Genomic DNA, 27,911 nt, shown 5'->3' on the forward strand with positions numbered 1-27,911 from the left:
GCTTTGATTTCTCGATCATTTAGTTTTTTTAGACAGACTTTCTAGACCCTAATGAGCCTGTTTTATTGCTCAAAATCCATCTCATGCATAATATGGAGTGTACATAAAATATTATTGAAAAACTTCCCCTTATACTTTCCATATTTAGTGAGATAAATTCACATATGCAAAATCACCTTAGAATTTACTTACTGTCTGTAGAATATTTCCTATTTAATCCATGGACAGACAAACATGATCAAGATTGCCCAATTAATTCCCTTGGCACATTTCATTCCATCCTTTCATATTTATGTTATGTTGATCTGAAGCGTGGATCGATTGCGTGCATGAACGTTTGCATGCGTGAAAGGGAATGCACGTAGAAGATTGGGAGGAGGAGGAGGAGGAGACGACGGTGGCAGAGAAGAAGGAGGGAGGGTGGAGTTCGCAGCTTGCGCTCCTCCACCGGCGCACCTCAGCGCGCATTCATCGCCTCCTGAGCGTTCCCATGCAGAGCTTGATGTGAGCCCGCCACAGCAGTCAACTTTCCAAGCGCTTTTTCTTCACTTCCACAAAGCTTAGCCGCCCCGGATTCCAACGCTCGATCCCGGGCAGCCTGGGCTGGCACTCCCTGCCAGCAGCATGGAGGGTGACGTGATGGATAAAGTGGAGACCACGGCAACGACAGTGTGCGACTTGGACCCGAGCAGCGGGAGCATCCCGGCTACCAAAGTGGAGATCACAGTCTCCTGCAGGTGAGGGAATGCATGCGACCAATCAAATGCAATTTAAAAGCAACGCTGACATAACTCTGCATTTGGTGACGCTCTGATTATCATTTGATTGTTAAATATGATACATGACTGTAATATGTCATTTAATTCAATTATTTTTCTTGCACATCATTTGCAAAATGTGCCTGTAGTATTCATATTTTCAGTTATGGATGGTTGCGGTTTATACATCTAATTGCAATATTGAATCATTTTTTTCAATTGCAAGATTTTGTTGCGACTTAGAAATATGGAGACAAAAAAATGGGATTGAATGTCTGGAGTCTTGACAACAAAACAAAATGTCTCTGGTAGATAATGAGTATTTTTCCACATTTGTTGCACATTGCAATATTTTTCCTTGTCCAACATTTTTATCATTTGATTTGCAATATGTAACCATTTTTTTCAATGAAACATTTTCATCTCTCCAAAATATGGTTTATCTAATTCATCAATTGTGTGTAAAATCTGAGCAGTTCCAAATTTTCATTGCAATTAATATTCAGTTATTTCTTGGTCATATATTTTATCATTCCCAAGATGTGATGGCAGTATTTCATCATTTTTTTTGGTCAAGAACATTAACATGAGGAAGAATTGAGGTCAATATTAATTAAATTTTTTTCTGTCATCAAATTCAGCACAACGCGCGTGCACGTGTGTTTGGGTGATATCGACTGTCTCGTTGAGTCTAGTTGCTTCTCGCCAGGTCAACTCCCAGCATCCCCCAGGGGAGGGGGTCATAAGTGCTTCACAAATGCTGGGAAGCATTTGTCACACAAGCTCAAGCGCTTAAATTGCCCATCTCTCATGCTCAAATCTGTCTCCGCAAAGGCCCCTCTTCTGAATACAAGCTTGCATGCTGGTTGCCCAGGGTGGGGCAGGCAGGGTTGCTTGCGACCGCTTCTCTGCATCTTTGCATGGCTTGCCGTTTAAGACATTTTTTGCTTGGTGTACTCGCCGGGCTACGACGACGTGTTCATTATTCATTCATAGATCCATTATGGATGAGTTTCATTTCACGTATGAGGGAGACATGCAAGAGAGGTGCAGAGAATGAGTGTAACACCTTCCTCCATCTCCATTGGCCTCTTGTTGTTCATCTCACCGCTTACCCGTGCGGCTTCCTGACTTTGATTGAATTGAGACGGTGGAAACCTGCGGGGAGTGGTGAATGTGTGTATGTTCGAGTTTGTGATCAACTGTGTGCCTGTGTGTGTGTGTGTGTGTGTGTGTGTGTGTGTCTGTCTGTCTGTCTGTGTGTGTGTCTGTGTGCCTGTGTGTGTGTCTGTGTGCCTGTGTGTGTTTGCGCGCTTGTGTGTCTCTGCGTGTGTGTCTGTGTGTGGACTTTGTCAAACTTCTGGGGAAATGTCACAAATGAGCTCCAACCAGAAGCAGTTAAACTCGGCAGATGGGCGAATCATAATTGTGAATTGTTTTCATTCGCTTATTAATATGGGCGGATGATGGTGCTAACGTTTGATGATCAAAAGAAGGCACTTCATGGCTGGTGGAAGACAAAAATGGAAAGAATAAACCGCACGCAAGAAATAACCGTATGTATGATAACGTGAACAGGAAGTCAGTCTCTTTGGTTTTGATGGCCACTCTGGCCAAGTTCCAAGGCTTGTAATTTGGCAACTCCTACAAGGGAATCCACCCAACTGAATTGGAAGCAGCTATCCAACACAGATAGGCAATGCCTTTTAATGTAGCTGCCACATGGTCTTTGATTTTCATTATCAAAAGAAGGTTGGAGCGCCCTTTCTTCGCTGCGTGACTCATGCAAAAGTAGTGTTGAAAGAAATTCATGTTGTCATTTACAGTAACACTAGCTCAAAGAAAATGTCAGTTGCCTTAGATTTTGCACAAACCTGGTGGTGAGTAGCAGCTGGACCCTTCTGATGCACATTTATGTGTCATCAATCCCCCCCTTGCCCCCCTTCATACATAAACTTGTGATGTGTGTTGATGGCTCCAGGCGCTGTAGGTCTGCAGCTCCCTTGTTTGTCATTAACGACTCTCCAAACAAAGACTTGCTTCTGGCCACACTTTTCCAGGATAGAAAAATAATTTCTGCTTTCTGTGAGCTGTGTGAGATTGTCTGATTCAGACTCCAGCGCAGCAGCTCATTTCCACACAGGTCAGATCTCTGGGGAGCAATGCAAGACACTGCAAAACTCGCACACACTACCGTGGTGCCATGAGATCTTTTCAAGATACGAGCCATTATTCGGATGCTTTTATTGGTTGGATTTGCGAGCAAACCTCAATTCAATTTACACCGAGCAGCAGTTTGGTAGGAAAGAGGCTTTAAGATCTTTAAGACCACGTTCAGTTAAAGTTAACTGTAAAACAAAACATAAAACAAAGACAATTACACACTGTGTATTTAAATCTACTAACTTTTAAATCAATACTGTCAGTTTAGCTTAGTGCAAAAAAAAAAAAAAAAAAGGAAACATCATGATGGGCTCACAAATCACATCAGTGTCCCAATGTTATAATGGCTATTTGAGCACAAAAGGTGCAGTAACACATATAGACAGAGAATACAACAATATCAGTGAGGAAATAAGAAAGAAAAATATTAAAAAGATATTGAGAGAAAAATTAATAAATTCACGAATCTATGGGTGGTATATGCGAAGGTCCACAGTATGTTCCTTGGCTTCTGCTAAGAATGATGAATATGATTATGGCTTACTGAGTCAAGTGGGAAATTCATTGTTTCTCTCTCTTTCTGTATTTTACTGCCACCTGGTGGCCAAATCACTCACAAGAACGAGTAGCACCATGTTCAGAGAGATGAATAAAATGATGTGGCGAAACTATAATCGTCAAAGTAGGAAAATTGTTGAATGTTTGGCATGGGTTCTTGAGGTTTTTTTTGTGTGTCCTATCATTGACATGACAACCCAGTTTGTGTTGATCAGTAAAACTAGAGTTGAGGGCTTCTTTTTTTTGTTCAAGGGGGCTCTGCTTGGTTATTTATGAAAAATTAACCTTCGCTAAAAGATACTCATTTGGTTCTCAGGCATATTGAGACCCACTAAAAGGTAAATAATTGATTGAAATAACAATTCATTTTTCAGTAAATAAGGGTTCAAGGGTTTTCTTATTCAGCTCTTCAGAAACAGAAAAGGAGAAGAGTTTTCTGGGTTACATGTTTAAACATTTGCTTGATAAAAGCAGTGAATGAAATAATTAGGTCGTGAGGGGAAGAGATGCTTTCAGATTCAAATAATAAAAGACACCATAGTCTGAACGCAGACTGTCAACAAGTATTTCGAGAGAAAAGAAGCAAAGGGGTGTTGGGTGGTTTAGACGCCTTACAATTCTGCCTAATTTATTTAGTCAGCCTGAAACTCCCAGATTATCGAGCACTCGGAATTGAATTGTGGCGTGCAGCCCTGCAGGCGCTCTTATATTATCCACCAATATTACTGCAAGACACTTTGAAGAAGAAAAAAAGTGTGGCGGGAGGGTGGGCGTCAGACAAGGGTCTTATCAAAGCAAGTATGTATTCACGTTACGGCATATGGCTCTGCGTCAAAAGTTCTGATTGGTTTTGCTTCAGGGTCAGCGTGGATCATCTCCCTGCTTGGTTTTGCGCCAAGTTGATACAATGACTTCACAGTCTGCTCTCCAAAGATGGGGGAACGGGTCACACGATGTTTGTCGAGCCAGGCTGGACTGCCAAGTTTGCAATCTGCGTTGATGCTGAATTGCAGAAGGCACCTCAAAGTGAAAGTTGTGATGATCCTGGTGGCTTACATCTGTAGAATATATTGACGTTCTATTGAAGTCTAGTAGTTGTTATCTATATATTAACTAGTATGTGTTATCCATGATCTGCTTTCCTTTTTTATTGCTGCAACTTGTTTTGAAGCTTTATGGTGAATGGCCTTTCACTTCTATAGCGTTTTTCTAGATGCACCATTCGAAGCAATTCAGGGTTCAGTATTTTGCTCGAGGACACTTAGAAGGTTGGGCGTAACGTGAGATGAACCAATTGTGGAGGCAACCCTTCATTTGCATTAAAATCAGGGCGGTGTGCTTGACATTGCGGATATAGAAATATATTTGCTTGGATTCATGGATGAAAATATTAATAAATACGATGTTTAATAAATACGAATGTTTTTAAGATGATTATGATTTTAATTTGTTCAATGACTGATTTCCTTGTTTGGGGCGCGCCAAATTTGTCTGCCTGTGCCACAATGAAATGCCCCCAAATCACATTACACCGGTTGCGCTACACAGTAGACCTCCTTTTAGCTAATCTAAAATGTCTTTTTGTAATCAAATTTGCAGATACGCCGGTCGGCACAGCGGGTACACTCAGTGAGGCATTGCGCAGCGACCAAATTCACAAAAACGCTAAACTAGGCCATTGCCCCGGCTCAAAAACGACAAGACGCTCATTTTTATGCTCTGCCCAGACGACGTACTTTCTGCTGCGAAATTGTTGGATGAACTGAAGTGAGGCAAGTCCTTGTGCCGTAACACCCAAGGAGTTGTAACATGCCCCCAAACATGCTAGACTATACATTCTAATATGGATACTTTGTGTAACATTTTTGTTTGGTTGTGTGCCGTGTGATTTCAGATGATAGTTCAGTACAGGCCTGGAAACATTGCGCTTTAAAACCATTCAGTCACCGTGACTGATTGATTGGAGCACTGCAGCATCCAATCAATACATTCCATTGCTGGGAGGAGGGAGGGTGGGGGGTAACTAACACAATCAATCTGCTCCCGAGGGGGTCATTACCTTGGACGTGACCGCCGTCAGGAGCACAATCCAGGCCTTCTGATTGACGCTCCCTAAGGGCGGAGCAACCATTTTTTGCACCGCTCTGTATTTCCTGTTCCCAGCTGTGACAAATGCCTTACACGTCTTAAACATGCTACGTAGCTCGGATAATTTGACACAGAAATTGGGTAAGACTTACTAATTGACTTCAGTCAGGTGAAATACTTAAAAGTGAATGGCATTTAAGTTTAAAAGGTTGATGGTCTGTCAGCACAGTGGAGTAGTGGTTAGCATGTCTGTCTCACTGAAGAGAGTATCCAGGTTTGAATCTTGGCACAGGCACTTCTGTGTGGATTTTGTGTCCATAGGTGCGTATGTTTGCCTATTCTTAATAATAATAATAATAATAAAATGTTTAGAATGGTAAGCATAATACATCTAAATTTATATTGCACCTTACACTCTGCTTTACATATCCTTGCAGATCCGAGAAAAAAAATGTTGTGAATAAGAGAATATTGACATGAACAGGAGAGTTATAAATGACAATAGGTAATATTGATTCCTTGATATCATCCTAATGCGGACTCAACAACACGCCTTGTTGAGTGTTCACTGAGCTCAGCGCTTCATCTTGAATCATTTGTAACACAGTGCAGTCACAACGTGTTGACAGGAAGGGCGGGAAAAAGCCAAGAGTGAAGACAATGCCATCCCTCCTGGCTCAAGCTGCTTTTGTCACTATTCTCAGAGGGCTCCTACGGCTCCAAAGAGTGTGTTTTATGAACACCCCACTGGTTTAGGAAATGTGGAATGACTGACAGGTTTACAAGTGTTACGTCATTGGAAGATTCTTTCTTCTGTGGCTCTTTGAACTTCTTACAGTCAGTGGATCTGTCAACAACAAAATGAGCTTTCTTTTCCACATTTTAGTCCATTAAAATTTTGCAATAGCCCGCAGGATTTTTCTTGTCGTGGGTGAGACTATACAATTTTATACTGTAAGTGTGCACTCGCAAATGGGGTACAAACTTGGCTATGCATGCAAACAAACAAAAATGTTGAAAGCTGATCAACTGCCAAGGAACTATGTTGAGGTTAAGCGAAGCGCTTCATCTAGACGGGGCTCTAACCAAGGGCGGAGCTTGGGGTTTGCACCAAAGTGATGGCTTCTCAGTGCCAACTTCTTAAATTCACCACTGTATTTAGCAACTTTCCTGAGACCTGTTAATGTGCATTTTCCTAAAAAGCGACACATATGGCCACTTTTTGTGATGTTTTTGAAGACTCTGAGACGCCCTCCAGAGAAGATATTCACCCATCCGTGTCCACACTGCAAATGAATCCACCACCGGCTCATTCAACCATATCATCCCATAAAGCAAGCGACCTTAAAGGTTCAATTGTATTTTTCGTCATGGAGGCATTACTTCATAACCATGCCTCCAAGTTACACTTTTTGTTTAACTTGCAGTGTATACAGTCAGATTTTTTACGGCTAAAGAAATACTTAGCTGCAGTAGTGGAGAAGGCGTAAGTGTTCATCGAAATCAAGAAGTTTTATTTCAAAAGGTTTTCATATTTTTGTGAGCGACTGTAACATTAATTACAGTTTAAACTTAACTCTGTGCTTAATATGGGAGGGATGTGTACTTAAATAAGATTGGAATAAATTTACTGCCCATAAAATATAAATAAAATATAACGAAGGGGAAGTAACAATTGAATCAAATAAAATTCTACTTGGATGGACAAACAGGCAGACAGATAGATGGACAGACTGACAGGAAGAGCTCAAACTATAAATTGAATAAAACAGAAGCAGATGAAGACGTATCTTTAATCTGACAACAGCTCTTTTTTCTTTCTTTCTTAAACTTCAGCATGTGAAGTAAATCAGCCAGACTCCCTTTGTATGCTACTGTGATGGCCAGCAGTGACATACCAAAGACAAATGCACTGCCAAGCGAAACGTTGACTGACTGCGTAACAGTTTAATTTAATCCTACTGAGTAGCCCAGAAACCCGAGATGTCATTAATGTATCGTCTGCAAATTGTTCTTGGAGAGCAATGGCTTCCAAATGTCAATAGCCTTGACCACGGCGATACTTCCTGTGTGATCCGCTGCTTCATTGGCTCACAGAAGGACAAAAGAGGGCTGGAGGGTCAAGTCTGGAGCAGCAGCAGCGCTGGAGAGAGTTAAAAAGTTCCCGTATGACATTCGAGACAACGATGGAAGGTGTACATTATCAACTTTTCTTCACTTAGCTTTCTCCCGCACCTTGAGGCGCTCTTTATTTCTTTTCAAGTGAGCGCAGAGACTGCATCTCCACTCACTTAGCGCTCTTTGAGCGGCACTCCTTTGTCTGACAGTGCCTCGAGCAGCTTGGGAGCAATCAAAGCAAACAGGAGGGACGGACAAACGGATGTAGAGTAGAGCCCTGGTCGGTAAAGTTGGTTGAGACCTTTCAAATGCATATTATTTTACCAAGGTTCCAGTTTGACTGAAGGCTGTCGTTTAATTCAGCAAACATCTGAATAATGGGAGTGAGCTTGAATGATCCAGAATGTTATAGAACTCACAATATGGCCGTAAATTGCTTTTCATATAACCCAAGTGTGGTATCAACCTTGTGTTTAGCAGATGAACCTTACCTATAAGTAAATAATTTTAAAATGTACAAATGTTTGGGAGAACAAACAGATGAACTACCTTTTTTTTTTTTTTTTGCGGTGTCTGGAGGGTTGGATATTTTTTTTTTCCACCCCCAGTAGTCTTGGTCATAGAGTCTAATTTCCCAAGGGTAGGCTAAACATTCATTTGATGGTATGGGATACAAAAATAAATTGGCCCATAATTTGGTTTCTACTTGACATTTCTCTTTCATATTGTTTAAAATCGATCCATTTTGCGCAATGTTATGTCGTCACATGGGTAACGAAGCCGATCGGATTCTTTAACTCAGTATTTAACATTTAATCATGTGTTGGCAATCCAACAAGTTTCATTGAGCGCTGCTGATGTCATTGAGCATCATTTGTTGACAGCTGCTTGACAAAAAATATACCTACTCTCCAAAATGTCAAATGCAAATATGATGTGAAAAACTCTGAAGGAATTTAATTGCATTGAAGTTAATGTTATCATAATCTCTGTCTGTGGAATATTGTCACACTCTTCCCCATCTGGCCTCATTAATTCATGTGAGTATTGACTTGCAATAAAACACTCTTGGGTTTGGCCACGTAAGCCTACAGGAAAGTAACTTGAGATTGTGATGTAAATTGTATTGTATGGATATTCTTCTGTTTTGCTGCAAGATGCCCAAAGGATTTTGCAAAACCACTCAACATCTGATCAGCAGCTGCAAAAAGCTCATTCATAACAAAAGTTTGGATTTCCAAACTAAAAATTTCTTCAAACTCACTAATAAAATATTCAATTAACATTTTCCATGGGAAAAAAAAGGGAAATAAAGAGTAAAACCCTGAAAACTCTCCTCCAGAAATGATTAAAACTATTATAGCTAACATTCTTACTACTCTGGCAACATTACAGTGAAATCATAATTTTTCAATTCTTGCCATCAAATGTTTCATGAATAGATGGGATTGCCTGCAGCATTTCCATTTACTGAATCCTCGTAATGCAGTGCCAAACAAATGGCCAGGGCGGCATCTGCTGACCTTCACTTTGGTGGCACCAGGTGTCTCTTCCTCATTCGTCTCCTCCTACACCTCCTTCATTATTCATTCTTATCTCTGCAGGTCCACAGTCGCAGTTAGCATCTCTTGAGCAAGTGAAGGAATTTCCATTTAAAATGCCTCTTTAAAGGGCAATTTGATGTAAAATTGAATTCTATATGTTGGTGTACAAATTCCTGGGTGTCAGATGATGAATGTAACAACCAAGTCACTCTTACTTATTTGACTGAAATAGCGGCAGCCATAATCTGCACCGTCATAATGTTTTTTGTTTTTTTAAATCAATATCTGTCTGTGCATCTGTCCACAGCACTTTGTTACACCTTCGGTTGTTGTTCAAGTATAAAATTGATTTCTGGATCAGTCCATGTTTGAAATGTTTTTGTGAAGTTCTGACATTTTAAATAGTGTGGTAAAAGTGACTATTTTGTTCCTCTAGTTGTGTTTGATGCTAACGTGATTAAAGTGCTAATGACCGTGGACGGCAATTGATGCTAAGCTGATACACAGAGAGTGAGTTAGTCACGGATTTTCCTTTTCTTATCTCTCATGATAATGAAGCTGACAATATTCCAACAGGAGTCAGGTCATCCCGAATGTAATACCTCACAAAGCCGCTTTTGTTAGCCCCACACACGTCTTTGTGGCAGAGGAATTTGGAATGACAAGCATGCCTATGGTGCACTGTTGCTTGGTTAAATCCTGTCCAAAAATCTCATCTCTATTCATTGAATTCTCACCAGTTCTGAGAGGGATGAAGATTGTTCCGACCTGCATGCAATTTATTTATTGCTGCAGCTCATCTGAAAAGACTATCGAGATCTGGATATCCTTTTGTGGAGTTGCTAACGAGATCCCTAAGAGGGAATGACATAAATATCCTGTTATAACTGTACCTAATATTTAGTCCTTTTTAGTTAAAATATCATTTTAAAGCAATCCGCTTGCTTTTTTTGCAAAGATTCTGGACCAAACACCTGACACCAAAAACATGAGGGGGGGAAACAAAATTGGTGTCATAGAAAATGCTAATGACATTAGCATTAGGGTGTCACCCTGTGGACTAAAAACGATTCTGACTTGTTTCTTCTCTCTTGCAGAAATCTCTTGGACAGAGACACGTTCTCCAAATCTGATCCCTGTAAGTTTTTTCTCTGTGTTTGTTTGTTTGTTGTTTGTTTTAACAGTGCAAAATGCATTTTAGCATTCAACCTTTGACAAGAGAGTTCATGGTCATCGATGCACATGTCTCAGTTTTGCTGAGCTTCACTTAGATTTACAAAGTGCTGGATTAATTAAACAGTGAGTCTTAAGCGTTAACTGATGCGTTGACGCGGTCAGCAATTTTCTGCCAGCATCCTTCTTCTATTTCATTTGAGATGAAACTGTTCTGTACATCTACTCTGGTTTCTCTTGTTTCCACAGTGGTGGTGTTGTACACGCAAGGTGTGGAATGCAAACAGTGGCGAGAGGTAAGATCTCCATTGCCCGATCACCCACGCCTCCCTCAGCTCACACGGGTCACCTCTATAAAATGCACATGACCGCCCACGCTGTGTTTGCATGTGTTTGCGTTTACATTGCTAATCACTGTGCGTAACGATCTCCCATGCAAGCCCCAGGCCATTGACCGCTGAGCCCCAATTAGACCCAGTGGTCAAATAGAAGCCTGTTTACTAACAAGACATTATGAAACGAGGCTGGATGATCGCTTTTGAGTAGTGACTGTCCTACTCCAGTCCTCTGGGTGGCCCTAATGCTTTCTACAAAGTCAGAACCAACTTACCCATCTACTATAGGCAAGCCCTTTTATTTTCTCACTGCATCATTCTGATGAATCACAGCCCCATTGCAAGTGGACTCTAACAGCTCAAAATAAAATCAATCCTTCCATTTGTAACTCTAATGTGTTCTTTCTCAGAACAAAAATCTTGAAAAACAAATGGCTATCAAAACCTGAAAAACGGTCCGATTGGTTTTCCCATATTTTTCTCTTCTCTGTCAATTTGAAAGAATTCACTGCTGAGACCTCCCTTGCAATCAAAACAAAAACACCCACCAAGCAACAGATTCTCAAATGAAGGGTTATTGATATTGCACATTGCTTCCCTGGGCTACATTGCGTGTGTGTGTAATAAACCTAGAGGATCACGCAAGAAGGCCAGAATCTGTACTCGAACCTCGAACCTCAGCTCTGTGAGGCAATGTGTGTACCACTCTTCCGCCGCCACCTCCCACTGATCTTATTCCACCTGTAGCACAGCACCATTGTGTGCAAGCCATGAGCCAGATCTCAGAACCTTTGGGCCATCTCTTGCTGCTGACGGAACAGTCAAGCTGTGAGCTATTGACAAGTGTTTTTTGTTTTTCTGGAGGCCGAGTGGGCTGCTTGGAGTACTTTTTGCTTCCCACCAAGCCGTGATCCAATTATTCTTCCCGAGAACAAACCCTCCAACTGGTTGACATGCTTGTGGGTAAACTGAATTTTAAGAGCCTCTGGAGAGCCGAGTTTAGACAAACACTGTGACCTAATCTCAGTACTCGTCATGCCTAGAAAACACAACATAAGCGTTTGCAGCCACAACTGCTCTATGTATAGATTTGAGGACTTTCGGGTTTTGGGGTGGAAATAGATGTAAAAGATTTCGTTTTATGCCCGTTCTTTGTCTGGTTTGGTTTGCTTCGCGGGTCATGTATCATAATCTTATTTCAATCTACTCACATATTTCAATTTGCTCACATATTTATACTCAGTGTAATATACACACACCAAGCCGTGATTTATCTGTTGCGTGAATATTTTACAATATGCAAATATAGTTTTATTGTACCTTCTGCCATCTAATGAATGAGCATTGACGTGCTCTGCCTGTCACGATTCATTATCGGAAGAGATAATGATCACAGATTACCACAGTATCGGTGGAGTAAACCACTGAGCCATGCTGTGAATAAACTTTAGCATTACCCTTCAAAATAAATGAAGAACTGATACATGATTTGAAACCGGCATGTTTGCAATCAGTAAAGCAATTTCCAAACCATTTATTAGCTTTTTATAGCTATCTACTCAGATGCAAGACTCTCTGCTACTTCCATTACAACCCAGGCTAAATTTAGCTCCTCAGCGATCTCAGACCAATTGAGATGTTGACACTTAAACACACTTCCTTGACACCACTTACTATTTTCTCATTAGACAGGGCTTTGGCATCATCCTCTTGTGTCTTAGGGTGTTACAGAAAGATTTGACAGAAGAAGAAAAGTGTGACTAGCAAATTGCAAATATGCAGGGGGTTTACTGCACATATGTGATCATTTCCAGAGAAATAAAATGATACTGGATAATTTCCCACGGCACACCTGATGATGTCTCATGGCAGTGCTTGGGAATCACTGTTCCAGCGGAGCTGGAAAATGAATCAACATGCCAGTTCTGAAAAAAGGAAGAAGACAGGATAAAGAGTGAGCAGCGCCACATGTCTGCTTAGTCTGCTGCTGCTGATTTCTCCTGATTTCTCATTCGTTGCTGATGATGGCTGCTGGTTGGAGTGTAGTGTCACTTGGAGTGAAACCTCTCATTTATTTCTCTCACTCCGAGAATAGGATGTAGCAGTTACGATGCGTAACATGCCAGATACTGTCGTAACAGGAGAACGGATATCCGATCCACTGAGTCTTGTATCAAAGTTGGTTGAGGGCGCAAATAATTGAATCAAGGTCATTCGAGTAACACTTTGAGGTGTTTTCCATTTACTTTTTTTTTTCCTGCTTGTGTAATTATTCAGTGTCGCTAGTCCAATCTCAGTTGATGAATTCCTAAAGAGCCATACAGTGAGGCCTTGCTATCGACTACATTTTTGATTAAGTTTTGATTACGGGTGATGGATTGACAGACGGACGGATGGATGGACATTTTCATATGAGTTGAACTCTGACGAGTCACGAGCCTATGTTGATCTACGAGCTGTCTCCCAAGACACATGGCAAGGAGATTTATTCTCTTGGTGTGGAATTGCTCGCTAATGACACCCGGTCCATGTGATCACTTTGTCTTCCTGGACTGTCCGTTTTGTTGCAGTCAAATCCCACACACTGCCAGGGTCACCGCTCCACTCCTGTTCTGTTTGCTACACACTGCATACCTTCCACACAGTGTGTAAGAATGCTTTGCTTCTCATTTCTTTCTTGTCATGTGCTGTCCTGTCCTATTAACCTCTGGTTATGTCTCCGTCTCACAATTTGTAGCACTGCCTTCCCACTGCATAAATTGATTAAATTTAATACCGATGTAATGTTATTCTTAATAAATATTCATCCAAGCACAAAGAAAATGGGAGTATAATAATCTCATCATATAATAGAGTAGATAACAGATCCACCATACTGTTAAACACGACAGGTAAACATTTTTGAATATAATGTGAATGTCATTGTTCTGCTGACACTGTGTACTTAAACCACCATTTTATAAATTAGGTCTTCTCACACAAGACAAACTATAATAGAGACAAGTGGCTGTCGATACTTTGTTTTGACAAACCAGGTACTGGGAACTTTGGTCATCTGTTGTTCAAATTTGGTGCATAAATTGATGAAACTTAGTTCTGCAGAATTGTATGTACATAAAATGTAGTAAATACAATGCTTGAAATAAGATGTACTTTTACGATACTGAAGATTGTTAAAGTTGGAAAAACACATTTGATGTGCTTATTAGACATGAAAAGGTACAAATACGACATACAATAATGACTGAGAAAATATTCATGTGCTTTTGATGTGCTTGCAATAATCATTTATTTATCATTATGGAGATATTTTAAGGGAAATGGGTATTTTATAGATTATTTTATTATTATTATTATTATTATTATTATATTTGTATGAATAATAATGTCTTCCACTTCATTTTTATAGACGTGATGTTGTGATAGAATCATTGCAATAATCTCATCTTGCCATCTCTCCATGTTTTGACACAGTTTGGGAGAACGGAGGTGATAGACAACACACTGAACCCAGACTTTGTCAGGAAATACATCCTGGACTATTTCTTCGAAGAGAAGCAGAACCTGCGCTTTGACGTGTAAGTTATCCGCTTTGATGAGCTGCTCGGAGGACACAGTGAGGCCGACTTGTGCGTGATCCACATGTGAGAGCTGCTTCAAATCTTTCCTACCACATACTCCATATAGCTTACTCGCTCATGTTCACAACTAACAACTCAAAAGGGAGTCACTATCCATCCATTTTTTATAAATGAGTCACGTAAGAGACATTTCAATATTCAAGATGTGTTTCAATAATGACAGTGTTTATAACGCTGGTTGGGTTAGAGGCATGAACAAAAAAAGATGAATTAGAATATACACATTATGCACCTCTGTTTAACCTCAAATAAATTTCACATGACGTTTGATGCCCCCGACATTTTTGCTTGACTTTACAGAGGGCTTTTATTAAGACGCATGCGAGGAAAAAAAAAAAGTCCGCAACCTAATCTGTCTCAGGTGGTAGACTTGATTAAGATGAGCATTGTCAGTGCTAATGAGTGTCTGTGCTGCCAACATTAGACTGGGGAAAGGCAATGTGGCAGCACACAAGAAATCTTCCTGTTCATTCGGGGACTTGTCTTTGCAGTGCGTACATCATTTGCTATACTAACACATCAGGTTAATTTCATATAATTTGAAGTCAAAATTGTGCATCGCAATTTTTTTTTTCATGTTGAGGAGACATTTAATATATCCTCATGTCCTTATTCGCTCGTCCTTTAACCTGACTCTCATTTTCTCCTCCTCTCGCTCCTCTCCTGAGGAATTATTCATTGGCACTGAGTCTCAATGGACCGCTATGAGAGTGATACATCTTTCATATCAACTTTTATCCTTAATATTCCCCCCACTGTCAAAGTAAAGCAAGTCTTATAAAACTTGGCAAGATCCCATGTGCGTGGCCCTTTTGCAAGCACACACACACACACACACACACACACACAAGGGCTGGCTGCAAAGGTCCATTTGCCAAGGTACTCAGTCCGCTTGCGACAATGCTGTAACAGTAAAAAAAAAAAAAAAAAAAAAGAAATTGATGATTGTATTGTCAATATGATAAATCTGTGTCTGAAACAGAATCCAAAGCCACTTAGTCATTGAGGTGCACAGCATCATCTAGAGATCTTTTATACCAATGAGCAGGTCAGCGAGGTGCACTTTCATTTTGAGAGACGCAAAAATCAATTGCCGGCCGTTGGACTGAGCACCACACATTTCTTCTGAAACTCAGAGATGTTAAAAAGACTGCTTTGTTTTGATTTGTCATAAGCGCCATTTCCCTTGTGGACATCTCCTGAGAGTTTGGTTCTCTTCATTTGCATGCTATCGTGATGGAAGTGTGGACAGCAGGGAGTCTCTCCCTTTGCAATTAGAGGGACTCATTTACATCTCTCTTTTATCACGGGAGGAGGATGGGGAGGAGGGAACCAAGGCCTTCTGGAGTTTAATTACTTTTAAGTTGACTGGCAGACGCATCCGACTTAGTCTCGTTTACACAGGATTTAGAATTTTTTTTTTTTTCAAAGGAGACAAATTCCACATTTTATTTAAGCATGATTTGAAAAAGGTCCCAGGTGCCTTATTTACTGTATGGGTCAAATTTGGGTCATTAGACAGCAATAAATAAAATATTTTTTTTTTCTTTCCTATAGCTTGATGACTGATGACAACTGAAGTTGCCTATAAAAAAAAAAAAAAGATGCATTTCTGATTGGTGTGCGGCTACACGGTTGTCTGGCTTACGCAGCTTTTAAACTAAAAACGTTGCTCATTTTCTTTTTTCTACGCAGCTCATCTGTGCTATTGTTGGGAAGTGGAGCACTTTAACATGCTGAAGTGCTTTCTTTGTGTTTTCAGGTTTGATATTGATTCTAGAAGTCCCGATCTGGCCAAGCATGTAAGTAAAGCTCCGTGTCTATGGAGTAGGATCTTAAGTGCACGTCGTAGACCCTCAGTGCGATCCATCATGCTTTTTTTGTGTTTTTTTTCTCCCCCATATGCGCTTGTCTTGAACCTTTTAGTTGTCTGCAAATCAAAGTATATGCCATCTAAAAACTTCCATTTGAGAAAATGATGCATCATGTTTTAAAATTATTTTGCTTTTAATTCCAGCTCTGACAAAGTGGAAAACATGTTTTTAATTCCCCTGGAGATATACTAATCAATGTTATGGTTGCAGCACACACTGAAGCATGCAGAAGTTTCACACTTTTATTCGAAATTGGAAACAAAGCTCTGTGCATAATTGCTGTGAGGTTTCGGCACATCAGCGTTCCAATTTCATTCTGGAAAAACAACAACAAAAAAAGACTGTGATTTGTTCTCGAATTAATGATATATATATATATATTTGAATGTAGTAATCCTAGTTACCAACCTGCCCATCTACTTCAAAAACTAACATGAACAACTTGTCTCTCTCCACCTACTCAGCTACCAAATGTGTATTCTGAGCAAAAGACTTATGCTTTGCATACGACCAAACATTCCTGCATCTGTGTTTCTTTCTCATTTTCTATTGTGAAGTTTTGCCGTGTGCTGCTAAAACCCTTTCCAGTACGACTCTTGTCATTTCATCCTCCTTCTCATTCCGCCCTTACCATCATGCCCACCCAATCTTAGCCAAATTGACCCCTTTTTGTTCTCCATCTTGCTTGATGATGATTTAAGTAGCGTGTGCTTTCTGCTCTCTTGTGTCACTGCTACTGCTGCCCGGTCTCTCTCTCTTTCTCTCTTTTGCTTTCTTGATTTCCTTCTTTCTCTTCCTCCTCCTCTTCCTCCTCCTTCTCCGCAATTGGGAAAAAGCCGGCCGACTTTAACGTACGTGTCTGCCTCAGATGTCCTCTTAATTCCGATTGTGCAATGCTTTTAATGATGCTCAATTACTTTGTTATTCCCGCCTGAACATGCCGCCCGTCCCTTTGCCTGAACCTGCGCCGTGTCTCCGTGGCTCTTACTGTCCCCCTCGTGGCAGGACTTCCTGGGACAGGTCTACTGCACACTGGGGGAGATTGTGGGCTCTCCCGCGAGTCGCCTGGAGAAGTCTCTCAGGTACGTCTTGTCCCATTTAACCTCATTTCCAACAAACAGTACCGTTGAAGCACTCAAGGTCACACCCAGCTTTCCAATTTTTTTTTTTGAATGGGAGAAGCTCAAAGCTCATTCATATGTGCCGTGTTATTTCCTCTCGATGTCACCCGTCAGAACATAATCAAGGCGATGATCCATATGTCAACTGGCTAGAGCCATCTGTGACTACATCAGCCTGAACCATAAGAGCATGTGCTCACTAAAGGGGGCGGCTAATTGAACACAACCGAGGGCTTCCTCAAAGAAATGACTGTCATTAGCAACGCAATCTAGCGGCAAAATTAGATTTCAAATCCTGTCAGACTCAAGCTGTTGTTTTTTTTGTGGTTTGGAAATGCTTACTTTCATTGGGTTGTTATGAAAATATGAGATTTTTTTTTACCAATTTAAAGGGGGGGGGAACAATTTGTTCTGTATTGTTCTAATCTGATGCGATTCACAAATCAGATTGTGTTTACATTTCAGGCCTGATTGTCAGGTGCAATCGTGTTTCCACATCACGTGTGATGGTCTTTACGTCACGTGAGAGTGTGTGTTTACATGTCAGGTGCGAACTTTTCACTTCAGGTGTAATTTTCTTTACATGACAAGTGTGATTGTTGTCACCTCAGGTGTAATTGTCTTGCCGTCGGGTATGATGGTCTTCACAGGTCAGATGTGATTCTTCTCAGGGTCCATGTGTGATTGTGTTCACACAAGTGTAACTACCTTCACAGTTCAGTTGCCATTGTATTTAGATGTCAGTTGTGAAATGTTGTAACATGTGATTGTGTTTACATGTCAGGGGTGATTGTCTTCAGAGGCCAGACAGACGGACAGGCAGACAGAGACAGACAGACAGGCAGGCTTAATATTTGGATTTAACACTTCTCCACACATATTTTTTCCTCCTTCACACAAGAAAATATGGCGATGGTATTCCGTAAGTGCCCTTTGGTGCTGATAACAAGATGAGAAGCAGCAAAGCTCGGGCTGCGAATACGTTAACGGTATTGATTCTGCTACTCAACCGATGCAACATCTCACTTGGCAGCAGCAGCTGGTGATGGTATTTCAGATAGAGTTGTTGATAGGTTTCCATTCAGCCCTTTCCGTTGGGAAGATATCTAAGACCCAATATTTGTTAATAAGCAATGGCTCGGCTCCATTTCCTTGTCATGCAGCCAACGGTTCTGAAACTGGGACTCGAGAAATGCAAGTAGAAAGGAAATGTGTTAGCGATGCTTTTAAAGGAGCCCTGCTCAAGGCACGTTGCATCAACGACCTGCTTTCTAGGGTTTCTTTTCCTCCAATTTTACACACTTCACCTCTCATCTAGCCTCCCTCCTTATAGCCACTTTCCTGGACCACTCAATGTGCTCTCCAAATCCACATCCTCTAACCTGTATTTTAGTTTTCTCGCCGACCCACCATGCGCCTTTGGTCTCTCCTACCATTGGTATTTTATGAGTGATTATTTGTATTTGACGAATTACCGTGTGAGATCCGATCTGTTCTAAATTCCACCCTGGTGCTTCCCACGCTTGTTTTAGAATTGGTGAGATTGCGCCAGTCTAACTAATGCTGACATCTGTATGAAATATAATGGCAATGAACCGGGACTTGGCGGCACAGTGGAAGAGGGTTTGGCACATCCGTCTTGCAGTTCTGAAGTTGTAGGTTTGATTCCAAACTTCCTGTGTGGAGCAGGGTTACAATTGTGCTGGAAATGGGAATGAAAATGGGACCGACCTGATAAGTTGGGTCAATTTGACCCTTTTTTTTCCGTTTCTGTCCAAAATATGGTTTGTTTTAAAACAATTCAGAAAATTGGGGGTCAAATTAGCAGGTCAGTTCAATTTTGAACCAAATTGGGCTGTTTTAGAACCAACAGTTTTATGAGTGTAGAGTTAGTTTTTAATTCATTTTGACTTGTGTTTTTTAAAATTATGTTGATTTTATTTAGTTTTGAGAGCAAAATTGTTGGTTAATTTTATTTTTTTCAAAAATGCTTCATTTAAATATTGGTTAGTTTTTGTATTAGTTTTAGATTTTTATAATAGATTAAAGTGCAATTCCCAAACAACTGTTCAAACTTCTTTCTTTTTTACGACTGTATAGTGATACCAGATTAAATATGTTTAAAATTAATCCTGAAAACTTGTATAAAATTAATTGAGAAGGACAAGAATGAAACTAATGACATTTCTAAAATATATAGTTAGCTTTATAAAGAGAAAATGCAATTTCAGTTAGATTAGACCTTGGTATGAAGTTTATATTCTGTTTATGGTTGAGTGGGTTTTTGCTGCATACGCAAACAAATTTGAAAAATGTATGTTCCAGTCAAGCCCGAAATTATTCATACTCCTGGGGTTCGAACATTATATTGACTGAATTGTGTGCAATTTAGCAGGCAACCAATTGATAGGCTACAGCTCACCTATGAACTGTTAAGTGCTACAGAAAATGAAAGTGGAGCTGTGTGGGTTTTTTTTTTTTTTTTTAGATCAATGTTCTTTATACATTATAATCAAAACAACAGTTCCCATGAATATTTATTAGGACAATCGAAGCGATGGCGGTCCTAAGCCTGTGTTTATAATCGGCTTTTAATGAGAGACATGCATTATTGTTGTTGATGGTTGAACAAATGGAAGGCTAAATAAGTGACCGATGCAGGTGAAAGGCTTGGGATGTTGCGCGTAGCCCGTGGGAAGCGGTTGCATATGTTAAAGGATAATGGAGTTCATTATACAGGCGGCATTAACCTTTTACCGCTGGCCCGGCAACTTGTATAGGCACGTTGTAACATTGAAGCGCCTCTGAGAATAGCATGTGCACAAAGCCATTTCACTGCATCCATTGAGACGCCGCAAGGACGGATTATATTACGTTAGATCGAAATTCCATTTCCTTTTCCTTGACTTTCATTATATATTTTGCCACTGAGATCAATTCTATTAGTAATTAATTCCAAACTGTCACTATACCATCATTGAAAGTTTTCCTCTTTTTTGAAGATGACGCCATTTATAGAAGAGCTGTTTTTTTTTTTTTTTTTTTTTTTTTTTAATTTCTTTTATAGTTTGTGCGTCTGCACCAGTACGATGGATGAATGCTCCCTCGAGCGGCAACGACGGCGCGCAGGGGAGGTAAAGTGAACTCTTGCCGCTCGTCAATCTATTCATCGAAATAAAATGAAGTGCAGATTGTACCTACGGTCTACTTTAAGTACCGATGGGAGGTCAAGGCAACTGTGTGATATGAATGCCATTATTCAGCAGTGGCCTGAAACTAAAGTGGAGATAAAGGCCAGAAGACATCTGTAAATACAGAAGTTGTGTAATAACAAAAAGAAGGGAGCATAGCTTTTGAAAGTGGGATGTTCTGTTCTGCTCTTGCTGCCGGCAAATCAAATGATATAATGTCAAGAAAATTACCCTGGCTCAACAAAATGGAAAGAACAGCTAGTCAATGGACACATACACAATGACACCAAAAAGTATTTTTCACATTTTCTTATGTAAAGTTCTACACGCAACACCCCTTCATGACCACATGAATTATTCTAAAGAAAATCACTTTGAACCTTTAGTGGACATCAGCACAGTAATTTCTTCATTGCCTCTGTTACACATGTACAAAAGACTTTACTCACTGTTCAGTGATGCAAGGAAGCATCTTTGTGCAGTTTGCCCCTTCCTCTTTTGTGGTACATCTTAAGCTTTATCAGATCTCTCTCTATTGAAATTGGATGAACTACTCAATGGACCTCCACACCGCTTTTGAAGTGAAAACAAATATTTTTATTCAACCATACATTGAATACATTTGGGTTTGTTGTTCTCTGCTGCACTGTGATTGGCCAGGCTACGTTTTGGAGGCATGGCATTGTGTTGTTGGCCAATCAACAATATGTAGTGCTTAACTAGAGTTGAATAGAGGCAACTTTTCTGACTGAAGAACATTTTGTGTTTTGGTGTCATTTGAATTAGCACTTTTTAAAAACCCTGCTGAGGTGACGGATTATGGATGCTTATCGATGCGTGACGATTAAAGGGATTAGTTGTATAATCCCCCTTTCATGCCTTTTGGAAACCTTGTGGTCTTCTTTTGGGGTGAGATGTGGGTCTTAGTATTCACGGTGGCATTGGGCCAGATTACTGCTGCTCCCTGACTCACCTCTGTCACTGGGCACATATGCTCATTCAGGCCAATGTTGATTCAATGCGATTTCCTTAGTAATGAAATTATTCTGTTAAATGGCAGTTTTCCAGGTTTTTTGACTGGATTTATGCTGCATGCTTCAAGCGACGCAATTATTTTTTGTTTAGCGTTTTGAGTTTTTAATGTTTGTATACAAATAAAAAAAAAGTTGTCAGTCTTGAGTCCATGCCCGCCTATCAAGTGTGAAATTAAAGAGGAAATCAACCCCAAAGTTTTTTTTGTAATAATATGTTTTGTGCAGCCCAATTTGTTGAAACACAGTGTTCTGATTAATGCATTGTTTGTGGAATATGAAAAATGAAACAGGCAAAAATCCACTGATGGAGATTTAAATTGTCAACCCTATCATCCACCTGTTTTGATCCATCTCAGTGGGCGGACGTTTTGCCCCTTGCTGTCTACTGAAAATGACATTGGAGTTGCCAGGTCTCAGGTCACAACCAATCACGGCTCACCATTTTTCTCAAGCTGATCTTTAAGTGTCAGAAATGCTGCTCTAGTTCAATGGTTCCTTCCCTGCAGTTGGAGATGAACAGCGTGTTTATGGCACTGGCTTGGGCACTCTTTTGTTTGCCACACACTCTGGGCTCTGCTTCCGCTACTGGAAGAAAGCAAGGACAAGCAAGTGATCATGTAAATAACGTCAAACGGGTTATAATTTGACCTGCAACAAAACAGCAGGTTTAAACCAGACCAATGAAGCTCTATGTAATCTTTATTATTAGTGTAATTTATACATGATTGAATTATTTATGTGTCTTAATGTTTCTTCCGAGCATATAGCTGCAAACATGAAGACCGCACCCTGCACCAGCCGCTGTATGGAAAAAAAAAAAAGAAGAATCATCTTCTTGCGTGCTCACACTCGGACTGTTGAGCAGACAGCACCTCCCCTTTCCACTGGTGTGACACGTTGCAGCGTTGTTAAATATCAAGAGCATCCCTCATATTAATGACCTCGTGTGAGCAGCATCAACAATTATTTCCTTCCTCCTCTCTCTTTTCGAATATAATCCCACCCCCGACAAACAATTTGGAGAGAGAGACAGAGACAGAGAGACAATAAAGTAAATCACACAATTATAAAGAAGACCTGAATTTTATAACTCATCTAAAAGCTGCGAGGGCTGCATATAAATTAGTGTCTGGAACATTGGTGTCAAACTCAAGGCCCAGGGGCCAGAAACGGCCCGCCACATCATTTTATGTGGCCCGCGAAGACAAATTGTGCATCAACTTCATGTGTCAATACTAAAATTCAAAATTGTTTTCACTTTTGAAAATTACAGGTATTTCTAGCAATTTCTGTTACCATTCATCTCTTTAAATATTTGAATATCTGATTTCAGAAGTAGTTATTTGTAATTTTGTTCATTTTTGTAGCCTATACTGTATATAATGAAAGGCATTGACGGTCATAATGAAGAAAACTATGACTACGATGCGGCCCGCGACAAAAAAAGAGTTTGACACCCTTGGCTCTGGAAGAACATCTCTACAATCTTCTGTCTCAACAAAACGCAGAAAAGCTGGTTCACATCACACCTGCTTCTGCTCGAGTTATTACCAGTACCAGGAAACTGGACTACTTCATACCAGTCCTAAAATCTTTACACAGTCTTCCTGAATAGATTTTCAGGCCCTATTTTCATGCCCAGCACAGGAGTAGTGGAAAAGCAGTCACGTTTTCTTTTTGGGAGGTGGGATTGGGTGTGTTCGTAGAGGTGAGCAGGTGGAAATGGGCATTACCGCCGTCGTGGTAGTGAACACAGACGACTTGTTTGTCGAAGCGACTCCCCTCGGTTCCTTTAAATTCAGTGCACGAGAGGCTGCTTCTACGTGGCAGAAGCAAAAACAAATTTGCTCGAGTCAGCGTAGAGTTCAAAAAGCGCTTTTATAAAATACAGCATCTCCACTTGAAGAATGCTGTCCGCCTCAATTATACGTTTGTGTTATCTTATTTCCTCTTGTTTTTCTTCATTATTCTTCTGCTCCAGCACCATTTATGGTACACTGTTCACAGAGTCGTCTTATCTGCCAGTGGCACACAAAGGGTTGGGGCAAAGGCCCTGAGTACCCCCCATGTCAAAAAAATGGTTTGTGTCAACGGGGAACGGAAATATTTCCCAGCACCTCGACCAAATATTTCCAAGGTGCTTCATTCTCAGGGCGCAAGAGCTGATGCTGGAGTGGAAACAGCAAAGCACAGGACTGTATCATGCCACATGTGATGATTGCAGGCGAGGAAGCTTTGACTGCATGTCATAAAGCACCACTCAGCTTATTTGCAGGTTGAGCCGCTGCAGATTCGCAAGCTGTTGGCTCGCATTACCTACAGCAGACTGTGTCCGTAAAGCAGGTTAGCGTGGGAAGCTGCACGTTTCACACCGTTTCATCATCAAAGCGATGCAAGGAGCTTTCCAATCACCAGTCGATATAAATAAATAAAAAAACGTTGGGGGATAAATTTACAGTGACTGTATTTACTATATTGTTTGCCTCATTTATTACAATTTCAAAGCTTTCTCAACATTTGTAGGTGTTTCGAATGATCATCAGTGGGTTCTAGGCTAGGTGTCCTACCTCAGGATCTTGTGATGATCCAGTAGATTCTCGTTGTCCACTGCCTAGTGGTGAACACGAAAGTTCTAGTGATCTACAGGGCAATATTCTACTCCATGTTTTAGTGGAGATCCAGGTTCCACTATGAGGTTGTGAACATCAGAGATTTCAGATCATGGGTCACCAACATGTTTCCCAACAGGAACCAGGTGGCACCCACATGCCGCTGGCCTGTTCTAAAAATCACTCACTATGGATGAGACATTATGGTTTCATTGGAATATTGTGATTTGTCATGATTAGTCTTAAATTGTCAGAGATTAATATAATATAAATTAACATAATTAGATGTATTTTCGGCAAATTTGTCATTAGGAAGCGTACCGGTCGCACTTCACATTCAGGAGTACATTTTCTCACACGCTTTCATCAAGGATAAACAATTAGAAACATATTTTGCTGGGCAATAAATAGCAAGCCAGGTTTTTATTAGATTGACAAAGATGGTACCGTGGGTGTTTGGCCATCCCCCTCGGAGCAGAGCCCAGAATGTGCAAATGGGCACACACCCCGATATAACCCCGCCATGTCAGCACAAAGTATGTGCTGCATTATGGAAGATAACGTTGTTACCTAACACTAAACTGCAAACCCCACAGAAATGCTTCACACACACACCTGTGAACAGAATTGTGATGGCACTGAAACTCTGCTGAAGTTTTGGCTTTGACATATGTCTGTTCTGCCATTCTGGAACTTCAACCAGCCTAACTGCAAAGTCAGCGCCTGAGTAAGTCAATGTTTGGTTGCATAAATTGTTAATTGTTTGGCCAACCTTCAGAAATATGCAGATAAGTGGAGATGGACTGAGTCATTTCATTTCAAATTTGGATGGGCAATTTTTATACAAGATATTAAAAAGTCACTCATCTCCCCGTTTAGCACTCAATAACATGTAGCTGATTAAAAAGATTCTTTTGAGGCCAACGCATTTTTAAATGACTGCAGTGATGACTCGAGCAATATGGCTTGGCCTCAGCTGTGAAACGTTTACTGGCTCCTCGGAGGTTTCCATCAAACGGCGACTCGTCCAGAAACATCAATAATTCAAGGACGCTTAATTCACCTTGAAAAGGGTCTCCGCGGAATTTGAAGAAGCAACGAGAGAGCGTCAGCCCTCGACGCTTCATTCATATTCTCACCTCGTGAAAAGATCAGGCGTCGCAGGGGCGCGTGTAGGATTTGTAATAAGAGCTGTTTAGCCCTTCCTTACAATGTACAATGACACAGGATCATGACATATTCTAGGTCAAATGACGACTGCAATGTTACTTTTTGCCATTTGCCAAAATGTAATGTTCACTCTTTTTTGAACTTTTTGACTTTTTTTGTGTGTGGTGAGTTGGAAACCAACTCAATCTCGCAGATATAATTTGAGCATGTTAAAGATCCCAAATTAATTTGTCAGAAGAATAACGATAAGTTCACCTCAACGTTTGGCCAGTGAATATTAATTATAGCAATGAATATAGTAGATATTTTCCACAATAACGTCTTCTGAATTTGTTCCATTCTAATTAGATTTCTTGTACGTCTTTTGAGGTCAGTGGTGATGCAATTTGATTGACTAAAGTTATTTAGATTTAAAATGTCAAAAATATACAGATTAAGGACCCCCCCCCCGGCTCTATGTTAGTCCAATTGCTGGTCTGGCATCCAGTCCTAGTTCTACTTGTAACCTTATGTCAACGAAGACAAGCAGTGAGAATATGTTGATTTTTTTTTCTGTCAATGATGTGAGAACTGAACGAAAACCTCATCAACATCCCGCTTGGAGAAAGAGCAAAATACGAATAATCAACGGAGCAATTGATCTTCTAATATGATGCTCACATAATAGGATTGCTAAACCACCGTAGCCGCTCTTGCTGTTCTAATAAGTGTTCATGCTCTGATGGGATTTTTTTCAGGCGAATCACATGGGTTTCACCAGTTTTCCACCACATTGCGTCAAGATGAAAAAAAAAAAAAGATGCAAGTCGAAGTAGATGCAGCCGCAGCGGAGAAACCGAATCATGCTCTCATTAGTGTTGTCACACAATTTCTCCGGTGTATCGTCGGTGCAGTTTTACATGACAAATGTGTCACGCTGCTAGCCCCTGTTCTTTTCTTCAGTCCACAGCATTCATCAGTTGTGACGTGCCTTGGTGATTCGAATCATTTGTGTTTTTCCTGTCTTTCTCTCTGCAGTGGCATACCCGGGAAGAAATGCGGAACCATTATATTGTCTGCCGAGGAGTTGGGCAACTGCAGAGTAAGTTTCCCGCTTACAACATCACAAGGGGGATATATTATGCATCGGCCAGCTCGCACGCCTGGCTCACAGTTGTGAACTGCAAGAGAAAAATTACAAAGTTATCGTACTGCATAAAAACACAGATTTTCTTCCCACATGACCTGAAAACAAGGAAAAGCCAGCACAAAACATAACATTCTACCGCTCAATAAACATGAACGTGCAGCAGTTTAAATAGATATGCCGTCGCGAGCCATTGGCAAAAATCGACACATGGCCTTAAAGAGGAATGGCTTGTTTCTGCATAACGCCAGATGAACCGATTGGGTCTTTGATTTTATGGAGCATTGTGTGCCTGTGGTCTGTTTCTTAGAGTGGATAATAAATTCTTGCATATTGCAGTGAGAGTCGTAAATGTTAGGCCGGATTTAATGTTAGGCACTCGGCTCGTTTACCCACTTGGCATCCGATGCGTGTATGCCACTGTGCTTTGACAAGATTGGCTGTGACTATATGCAAATGGTCACACCGTTTTGCACACACACACACACACACACACACACACACACACACACACACACACACACGCATGCATACATACATTCACTCCCGCTATGTTGTGCCTTGATTCCAGGCTATGTGTTAATGATCACTATTGGCTCAAGAAGGATGGTAAACAATCCCATTAAGTTCTGCCAGTGAAGCCGAGGGATGTCTTTACATTCATAACTCGTTTCCCTCTTGCTATAAAGTTGTCGGTGCAGCCTCGTGCATATTTAATGATGTGTAAGCAAGGAAGCATCAAATGATTCGATACTTGCTTACTTTCTGTTCGACACAAAGAGAGAGAAGCAGGTGTTGTTGTTTAATAAGCTTTTCCTCCTAGTCACTGATGTGTTTTTCTTTTTAATTTGAGCTTCACAAGCACTCGACCACATTATTTATTTTGTCAACAAAGCACAATGACCATAAAATAGTTCTCTGTTTACTGACTTTAGTTACTGACATTTACTTTGGACTACAGTTTGGATGGAACTTTGTAGATTTATAGTGGTCCTGCCCGTTTGTGCTTTATCATTTAGGAATTCATCTATTTCCTTGTTTTTTTCCTCCCTGTGGAACCTATCCTACTGGTGTTTATTTTTTTGGGCTACAGTGAAACCTTGAGTTACATATTCTTCTAAATACAAGCCGCCGTTTAGGCAATTTATTTTTTTTTGCTGTGACTTGCGGGTGCAAACTTGAGATATGAATGTTGTATGGGCTTCCAGATGAAATTTACTGTCAAATTAAATATAAAAAAAATCACAATTATAAATTGTGTGTATCAAACAACCAAACCGTTTTGCTTAGCAATGCCTGCAGTAGCTTAAAGATAAATCATAATAAAAATACTATGGTCGGGCTAATAATTAACATGGATAGTTACTGTGTTATAATAAATATTTGAACACAAATGGTGGAGCAATAC

At 40.5% G+C, this 27,911-nt stretch overlaps 1 protein-coding gene across 1 annotated transcript in view; it reads left to right on the top strand.

The window, feature by feature from the left end:
• Window positions 1-624: 624 nt before the first annotated feature.
• Window positions 625-27,911, top strand: part of cpne5a (copine Va) — a 50,933-nt gene continuing 23,646 nt past the window's right edge. The window contains exons 1-8 of the mRNA XM_085908023.1: window positions 625-737; window positions 10,327-10,367; window positions 10,652-10,698; window positions 14,212-14,315; window positions 16,141-16,180; window positions 17,089-17,103; window positions 17,258-17,334; window positions 26,395-26,458. Of these exons, the coding sequence (XP_085764149.1) occupies window positions 625-737; window positions 10,327-10,367; window positions 10,652-10,698; window positions 14,212-14,315; window positions 16,141-16,180; window positions 17,089-17,103; window positions 17,258-17,334; window positions 26,395-26,458 (501 nt within the window). The remainder of the gene's footprint in view (window positions 738-10,326; window positions 10,368-10,651; window positions 10,699-14,211; window positions 14,316-16,140; window positions 16,181-17,088; window positions 17,104-17,257; window positions 17,335-26,394; window positions 26,459-27,911) is intronic.

This window comes from Syngnathus leptorhynchus, chromosome 1 (assembly GCF_054491065.1).
Source record: "Syngnathus leptorhynchus isolate UIUO chromosome 1, UIUO_Slep, whole genome shotgun sequence".
NCBI lineage: Eukaryota > Metazoa > Chordata > Actinopteri > Syngnathiformes > Syngnathidae > Syngnathus > Syngnathus leptorhynchus.